Below are 9,523 nucleotides of genomic sequence, written 5' to 3'. Positions count from 1 at the left end.
ATATATTATATTATATATATGGTTATATCAATAATAAATCTTTCCTTAATTGAGGTTCTGAATGGTTAATTATGATTATTTTCCTTTCTTAATTGATTTTTTTTTGTAATTAAAATAAATGATCATTTTTAATAATATTTCTTTTTTAAATGGGCTTTTTGCAATAAATTTTTTAATTGCAATTTTAATTTTGATCCCAATGGCTAATTTAAATGAGATTTTTTTCTTTTCTTAATTGATGCTTTTTCTAATTAAACTATTAAATAATAAAAATTGTTGATGTTGTTTTTATTAATGGGCATTTTGCAATAATTTTGGTTGTTGATATTTTTTTCAATTTTTGATGTTCTCTCATTAACACCTTAAATGCAATTTAAATTTTATATTTTTTATGTTGAATATAGACCTTTTTTAAATCATATTTGAATCATGTTAATTAGATTTATTAATGTACATTTTTATGTCCCCCCCCCCCGAGTATTGTTGTCTTGTATTTTGAATGTTTTTATCTTTTCTTGTACTGTAAGTTGTCTTATCCAATCACTATGTTCGATTGTAATAAAGTTTAATTTGAATTTTAACCCAGGGATTTGGCTTTCATACGTTTGGTTGGCCGTTGCTGGGTGTGCGATATCTGTACTTTTAATAGTACTGATGCTGTTTATGCCAGAAACACCACATTATTGTATCATCAAACATGAGCGGAACAAGGCATTGTCAGTCCTAACGTGGTTACGAGGCGAAGACTATGATATTGAACAGGAATATAAGAATATTGCACTTGATTTACTATCTACAGAATCTGTACGAAAGTATATTGTATGCTTTATATTGATATCATAATTGTGATATTGTATTATGTAGTAATTTGTATTTATAATGTATTTTATTTGATTTCCAAAACGTAAGTGGCTATTAAAACTTTGTTCAAAAGACAAAATATAAATGGCCTAGTTGGTTCAAGAACGTAGCCCATTTGAAATAATGTTCTGAGGATTAGGGCATATTTCATGATAGACACCCAAGCGTTAAGCGAATGGAACAAAATGTAAAAATCTCGTTTTTGTGATAAGATGGAGTGAACCCAGAAAGCTTTTTAAGATAGAGTTGCACTTAGTGTGTTTCTAACCAGTGAAATTGTAAAAGTATAAAATAAGAGGAGACATGACCAATTTACAATCTGACGGTCTTTGTTATGTTACTGCACCATCTTGTCTAGAAAAAATACTGAGACTAAATGTTTAATGAAAATCATTATTATGGTTTTATTTCATCCAGGCTGGTTTTCACTACAGAGAGTTCTTTCAGCCGAATCTGTATATACCGTTAGCGATCACCGTAACTTTGATGATGCTTCAACAGTTCAGTGGTATTGATGCCGTTAACTTCTACACTGTTACTATCTTTCAAAGGTCATCTCTATCAATAAATGACCACGTAGCGGTCATTATCGTAATTGCTGTGCAAGTAGTGGTGCCATTTGTATCAGTTACACTCATCGACAGGTGTGGACGCAAAATTCTTTTAATTGTGGCTGGTAAGATATGAAACTGTTATGTTACTAAACGTTCAACTTTCGAGCTAGTGCAACGATCTGCAAACCAGTATAGGCCTATGTATATACAATTAAGCACTGAACCCACAATCAAACCAATATAGAAAGCTTGGATGTTTTAATTTCAATAGTGGCTGATTTAAGGAATCACAGCCAACACCCCCTTCCAGATATCTATAGGTGGGTGCCATAGTCATAAAATTTCTTACCTCCATCTGTGGATTCCTTGACCCGCCACTGCTCAACAGAGGCAATATATACCAGGATAAAATATTTATAAATTAAGGAAATTATTTTAATAATTACGTATGTAATTACGGTATATTGTATTCTTAGGAGCTGGAATGTGTTTAAGTGCGTCTACATTTGGAATATACTATAAGTTAACAGAGAACGTGAATGTAAATTACACAGAATGGACAGCAACAACCCCACCAACATCATTAGATCTCACATGGTTGTCTTTAACAAGTTTAATTGTGTATACGTCATCGTTTTCGCTTGCTTGGGGTTCTATCCCATTCCTGATTATGTCAGAGATTTTGCCAACTAAAGGAAAGGGACCTGCGAGTGCACTTGCGACAACAGTTAATTGGTTGTCTTTATTTGTAGTAACAAAAACGTTTCTCAAAATGTCGGTGAGTAGGACTACCAGTTAAACAGTTTTTATAACTATTACCATCATCATTATCAACGTCATTACAATCACCAGCGTTCTGATCATATATACATATCCGATATTAGGCATACTTTGGCCACTCGATGATCGCTGGTTTTTTTTTTACAAGATTTGAACCAAGAACCCTGTGATTAGAACACACAACACATCCACTACAAGAAGTTGTTCCTTATGTTTGTGTCTTGTTCATTAAAGGTTGTGATGACGGACGCCGGAGTGTTCTGGTTCTTTGGAGGTGTTTGTTTTCTCAGTACCATTTTTGTTGCTCTCTGTGTTCCTGAAACGAAAGGAAGGTCATTGGAGGAAATAACAAAGTATTTCAACCGCTATAAGCATCGTGGTGATATTTGTAGTTGATAAAATAGTTATTCTGCGGTCGGCGCGGTTCTTGTTTATTTTTTAGGTGATGATGACAACGTCCGATTTGTACATTGTAAGAACAGGTTTAATAATTGTTGTAGCTAATTGTATTTTTTATTGCATTTACTCGTGAAAATAATGATGACGATAATGAGGAAGATGATGATGATGATGATAATAATAATAATGATAATGATAGTGACGATTAAGACCTACGATAATAATAGTGATTTCCTATGATGATAATGATTATTATGATGGTAATGACGATGGTATAGTGGAAACCCCTTTAACAATAATTTTAACAATAATTATAATAAACATATAGACCTAGGAATGTTTTTTTTTTTATCTTTTTCAATTTGTATTGATACTTTATTTTTATGCAATTTCGTTTCAATTTCAATTGTTTTGTGTTACTTTTTATCATTGCAAATGAAGTTGCTTCATTATGTGCTGCTGCTGACTGTCTTTTTTATCCCCGAATAAATAAATATAATTAAAGGAAAAAATAAATATTTCATATGTTGTTTTTGTTTTCATGTTGGTCGTATTATTAATTTCTCTTATCAATTTAGTTGCTCACTGTGGTACAATCAGCATCTAATAAACATTTCAAATATCTCATATTTACAAGTGAACGAAGTGAACATAATTACAATAGTTTAGAGAAAACGAGGAACTACAGATTAAACTTTACCGCTATCAGTAATTTTTGATGTAATGTTTATGTGTTGCTTGTGCTAAATTGCTGGGTAGCTTTATATATAGTTTGGTTGTAAACTTAAATAAATTAACAAGACTCATAAATACTGCAAGCAAGGTAATAATTTATGACATTTATGATATAGACCTTTGAAAAGGTCATGTTCACTAATATAATTAATGACAAAAATCATCCAGCACTAAACAGCAATATTAGATTTGGCCATCCTAGATTAATTATCACACCAAATAACAATACAAATATGGCTTATAAACTCCCTCTTCTTCCCAGTGCTATCTGGTTGACAAATATTAATATGTATTAGGTAATTGTACATCTGTTCTTGTTCATTCATTGTTTATAATATTGTATATACTGTTATAGTATTATAATATTTATAGTGTGTATTTGTTTGTTACTAATACTTAATCAAGGTAGTATAGGTCTCTATGACAAATAGATCTATTTTGAATCTGAGTTGTACGATTCGTCGAGTCCCTCTTGTGAAAGTATATCCCTGCTGCGGTTTAATAACATACCGTAACCATTGCGCGCTTTATATAAGTCGACCTTGTGTAGGTCAATGCATTTTTAGTTCATCTACCTTGTATCAATATCATGGTAATTTAGTGAAAATTATTCATGCATTTCACGGTAATTTTGCATTTAAAACTAGTTTCAGCTAAGTTTGAAACGCTATAGTTAACGCAACTTTGTTTTATATATTAAATCACCAGTCCAAAAAATATTCATTAAATGGTCCTTATATCCACCCTACTACGGATGGTCACCAACGTTTTAACATTTCGTCATTAAAACATTACAAACTATTCTAGAACATTTCATTTAGGTCCATTGACAATGTTATAGGAATATTTAGGTCTAGGTCCTTTGCACTTTAAGTGACCCTCAAATTTACACCCGAATCTTGGCCGCCACTAAAATTCAATAGTTTCTTCCTTGTAACATGATGTTTTTTTCATACAGAATCAAGATATTTCGAAATTATTTTATTGATGATGTGTAGCGGAAACATATATTTCTTTAGGGTGTATACTAAAGTTGTAAGGTCTTCATGAAAACCCATCCAGCTGCAATTAATTTCGAATTACCTGTGAACGAGCGTCCGGACCAGTCCAAGTTTGTAATTAAATGAACAAAAACTAAAATAATTAGTAAGGAGCCCAGTAAACGTTTTTATTTATTTTTTGTTTTTGTTTTTTTCGCAAAACGGAAGTAGATACAACCATGTTGTGATTTTGAAATGAGAACATCCAGGAAAGAAAGTTTTTCTTCAGCCTGTAATATCTAAACCTAATGTTAGGGTGACGTGAATTAAGATATTCAAAAAATATAGGAACACCATCCTCATTGCTGAATAAACAGCAAATATCATCAACATGATATTAACATATCGTCTGTAAAATAAAACAGAAAGAATCCTGATATTGTTGTTTACAACTTTGATATGGTTGAATTGCGTATAGATTGTCGTGTCACAAGCTTCAATTCGTATAAGATTGCCTATATGGAATCTCTGTACACCGGATAACAGTGGGGTCTGTCGAAACATGTTTCCTGTCTCTTATACACATCTAGATGTGTATAAGAGACAGATATATATATGTATGTGTGTGTGTGTATATGTATGTATAACGTCGTTTAAGTTTCACCTACTTTTGCCTTAAGGTACTGTTTTTAACCCTCTTCATTGTTAAGGTTTCCACTTATGGATGGATCTAAACTGTTAATGTTTGGGAAGTTGAAGAGGCAATGAATGAGGATGTTCCTTGACGGTCATTATTTTTTCTAAAGGACCTCGTTGTAGATAATGTTTTGCCTGAGTGTTTTTGCCGAATAGTCCTTGTGAGGAATTATCCATTTTTAAAATAATACATTGGAGTACAGTACCCTCTTACATGTGAAAATGCAACGTATAAGTTAGGCATGAGGTAGGGCCTAACTATTTTTTATTATGATTGAAATACAGGTATACAGGTTTCTATTTTCTCTATGCTATAACTAACAAAATAGTGCGTGGGTAATGTTCCGATGGATTTACGTAAATTTGAGGTGTTGATTGGTGGAGGTGACTTGACTCTAAACTTCAGCTACCTTAACATAACCTCATGAACAATGTATAGCCTTTTATTAGAAAACAGTAGGTGTGGGTCGTTTCGCCCTCGGATGTTGAAGACTATGTCGTCAAAACGGCACTTTTTTATCCCAAAGAGTAGGTCTAAAATAGTGTAAAATTTCATTTCAAAACCTAATTTCTCAAACTCATCACGTTCGTTGATAGTTTATCTCTAGAATATCCAATTATCTATGAATAACAACTATAGTTTTATATAAAAATCGTCCCAGTTTAATTAACGCGGTAGGCCTATCTTTTTACGGTGTTTGATGTCGCTTGTGTTTTTGCAGTGGCAGATCTAGGAATTTGAAATAGAGAAATAGGGCCTAGCTAGCTATAATTAATAGGCGAAATTATTACTATTATGCCTACCCATATCATGCTTTGTCCCCAGGCGTATATGCCTTGTATTTTTAACTGACCGATTTCTTAAACATCCGGGATTCATTGCTGAGCCATAAGACCATTTATTTTTATATTCAGTATTTAATGAAATGGGTACTCCGTTATTTAGGACAGCTGGCAGCACTTGCTGTAGAGCATCCAGCTCAGTCTGGAACATGCCTATTTATCGACTCGTATCAGCACCGAGGCGATCAGTGTTTATTTCGCCTCGGTGCTGATACGAGTCGATAAATAGGTATTCATCGCGGTCTTGTATGCACGATATTTTGTAGATGAAAGTACGGTACTCATTTTGGGTAGTTTTTGGCTTTTTGTATTTTCGTTGCCGTGCTCGTGACTCCCCGAGTATGAAAGTGAGCACAATTCTGCCGGCCAGCGGTTTCAGAAGAGATAGGTGAAGTTACGCCGAGGCGTTAACAGAATTAATATATAGATAGATATAGCCGTATAGATTATTCGCAGTCATGCGTTCAACTTTGAGAAGAGTAGATTTTTCTTTAATGTTTTGATTTCAATATGAGAAAGAAGCAAATAAATGTTATTTTTGACTTGATATGACTAGATTATTAATTATGAACAGGATTCTGTTTTACGGAAATATGAGTTAATTGATGGATTTCAAGGATGAGAAGCAGTTCGTACATGTGGACATTGAGGAATCAGTAAGTAAACTGCTAACCAATTGAGGTGCATTTGTAATCTGGGGTATTGTGAGTGTGTATCTGGGTGTTGGTGATGATTCTAGCCAGGGAACAGTGTGTAATTTCACTGTTGCCTGATTTTAGTAGTATATAGTGTTTCAAGCACTGATGAAGATTAATCGCATTATGGAAGTCCAATCAAGTCCGTCAAGAAAATGTGTTTCCTTGCCTTAGATCGTGGTATATATTTTCGTATGGCTAATCTAAATCTTTGTCGACACTATCCATTGTTTGTGTCAAATATCTATGATATGTCCATATTTGGGTGTAATATGACATCATCATGGCAATATAGGCACATCACGTACATTTATCACATAATGTTTGATAGTGTGGATAGAGCGTTAAATGACATGAATTGCACGGCAAACATTAGCAAGATATTGCTTAAGGATGAATAGGTGTTATCAAAGGTGACGCTGATATGTAGTGATTTTACTGTTTAAACAGCACTTGAACGGCGAGAGGTTGGGGGTCTGTACCCAGTAGACATACTGACGTTGGTTCGACGTCGAAATCAGGTTGGGACGTTGATCAACCTTAATCCAACGTCTATTCAACGTCGATCCACACACGTCGATTCAACGTCGTGATGTCAACGTTGATTCAACGTTGTAATGTGGTCAGTGTCAAAAAACCAACGTTGCATCGACGTTGAAATTGGGTCAGTCTATTCAACAACGAAAATTCAACGTCTTGTCAACGTCGATTCTCATCGTCGATACAACGTCGTGATGTAACGTTGGTTCCACGTTTTGCACTGACGTTGAATCAACGTTAAAATTAGGTCAGTCGATTCATCAACCGGAATTCAACGTCTATTCAACGTCGATTCACGGTGTAGATGCAACGTCGCAAATTCACGTTGATTCAACGTCGAACAGTTGACGTTTAATCGACGTTGAAACTATGTCAGTCACTGAACAACCAAAATTCGACGTCGTTTCAACGTCGATTCTCATCGTCGATACAACGTCGTAATGTGACGTTGGTTCTACGTTTTACACGGACGTTGAATCGATGTTGAAATTAGGTCAGTCGATTCAACAACCGGAATTCAACGTCGTGATGTGAGTTTGGTTCCACATTTTACACTGACGTTGAATCAACGTTAAAACTAGATCAGTCGATTAACAACCGGAATTCAACGTCTATTCAACGTCGATTCTGTTCGTCGATACAACGTCGCTATATGGCGTTGTTTCAACGTTGAATACTGACGTTGAATCGACGTTGAAACTATGTCAGTCACTAAACAACATAAATTCAACTCCTATTAAACGTCGATTCTCGTTGATACAATGTAGTGATGTGACCTTGGTTCCACGTTATACACTGAGACGTTGAATCAACGTTAAAATTAGGTCAGTCGATTCATCAATCGGAATTTAACGTCTATTCAACGCGATTCTGTTCGTCAATACAACGTCGCAATGTGGCGTTGTTTCAACGTTGAATACTGACGTTGAAACTATGTCAGTCACTAATCAACCTAAATTCAACTTCTATTCAACGTTGATTCTCGTCGTTGATTCAACGTCGTAATGTGATGTTGGTTCCACGTTTTATACTGACGTTGAATCAACGTTGAAATTAGGTCAGTCGATACAACACCTGGAATTCAACGTCGATTCTCGTCGTTGATACAACGTCATGATGTGACGTTGGTTCCACGTTTTACATTGACGTTAAATCAACGTTAAAATTAGATCAGTCGATTCTGTTCGTCGATCCAGCGTACAATGTGGCGTTGATTCAATGTTGAACGCTGACATTGAATCGACGTTGAAACTATGTCAGTCACTAAACAACCTACGTTTAACTCCTATTCAACGTCGATTCTCGTCGATGATACAACGTCGTGATATGACGTTGGTTTCACGTTTTACACTGACGTTGAAACGTTAAAATTAGGTCAGTCGATTTAACAACCAGAATTCAACGTCTATTCAACGTCGATTCTGTTCGTCGACGATACAACATCGCAATGTGGCGTTGATTCAACATTGAACACTGACGTTGAATCGACGTTGAAACTATGTCAGTCACTAAACAACATAAATTCAACTAATATCTAACGTCGATTCTTGTCGTTGATACGACATCGTGATATGACGTTGTTTCAACGTTGTACACTGAGGTTGATTCGACGTTGAGATTAGGTCTTCTTGATTGAACAACCTAAATTCAACGTCCATTCTCGATGAAGATACAACGTTACAATATGGCGTTGATTCAACGTTGAACACTTAGGTTAAATCGACGTTGAAACCATGTCAGTCATTGAACAACCTAAATTCAACTCCTGTTCAACGTCGTTGATACAACGTCGTGATATGACGTTGGTTCAACGTTGTACACTGAAGTTGACTCGTAGTACAAGAAAAGTAGCGTACAATTTAGTGAAAGGTTGAAAAAATTGCAACACAATTTATTTTACTACAGTGCATTTCTATAAATAGGTCCATTAGGGTCAATCAAGGTCATTTTATGTTTAATACTTTGTGATATCCTATCGTTAGCAGTCATGTTTTAATGTAAATATATGATACTTAAGCTCGCAGAATTCGATTATTTTGATAAGAATTTATTATGGCAGGCATTTTAAGACCATTCGATTTCATTAGGTCAAGGTCATTTAGCAGCCATCTTGAATTTCTAGTTAACCACCATGTAAAGCCTATATTAATGTTAAGAATTTTTATGTTTAATGTGTACTGTACATAGTAAACAATACCATTGTATCATTTCTGACATGGTCAGGAGATTATAAATCATAAATAGGTCATTTAAGGTCATTCAATTATATATAAGGGCAAAAATATAGCATTCTTTCCTTGGTTTTGTTGCTTGCTGAATTATACCCAACCACCGTAAGCACAACATTGTTATATAGGAAAATATTTTTTAAAAATATTTTATATACTAGCTAAAAAAGCAATTATAACAGCTCCTTCTACAGTATTTTTATGTATATATA

At 34.4% G+C, this 9,523-nt stretch overlaps 2 protein-coding genes across 4 annotated transcripts in view; both read left to right on the top strand.

The window, feature by feature from the left end:
* LOC117111434 (facilitated trehalose transporter Tret1-2 homolog) overlaps positions 1 to 3,110 on the top strand; it is a 4,547-nt gene extending 1,437 nt beyond the window's left edge. For all 3 annotated transcript variants that reach the window (XM_033254353.1, XM_033254352.1, XM_033254351.1), the window contains exons 2-5: positions 587 to 804; positions 1,279 to 1,537; positions 1,892 to 2,193; positions 2,430 to 3,110. In XM_033254353.1, the coding sequence (XP_033110244.1) occupies positions 655 to 804; positions 1,279 to 1,537; positions 1,892 to 2,193; positions 2,430 to 2,591 (873 nt within the window). In that variant the 5' untranslated portion in view covers positions 587 to 654 and the 3' untranslated portion in view covers positions 2,592 to 3,110. The remainder of the gene's footprint in view (positions 1 to 586; positions 805 to 1,278; positions 1,538 to 1,891; positions 2,194 to 2,429) is intronic.
* A 3,343-nt stretch (positions 3,111 to 6,453) lies between these two features.
* The window catches only part of LOC117111417 (cornifelin homolog A-like), a 46,790-nt gene continuing 43,720 nt past the window's right edge, over positions 6,454 to 9,523 (top strand). Inside the window, exon 1 of the mRNA XM_033254327.1 lies at positions 6,454 to 6,504. Coding sequence (XP_033110218.1) covers positions 6,454 to 6,504 — 51 coding nt within the window. The remainder of the gene's footprint in view (positions 6,505 to 9,523) is intronic.

This window comes from Anneissia japonica, unplaced genomic scaffold (assembly GCF_011630105.1).
Source record: "Anneissia japonica isolate Jap-2015-1 unplaced genomic scaffold, ASM1163010v1 scaffold288043_len311759_cov178, whole genome shotgun sequence".
Taxonomy (NCBI): domain Eukaryota; kingdom Metazoa; phylum Echinodermata; class Crinoidea; order Comatulida; family Comatulidae; genus Anneissia; species Anneissia japonica.
This window is presented reverse-complemented; position numbering and strand designations above follow the sequence as displayed.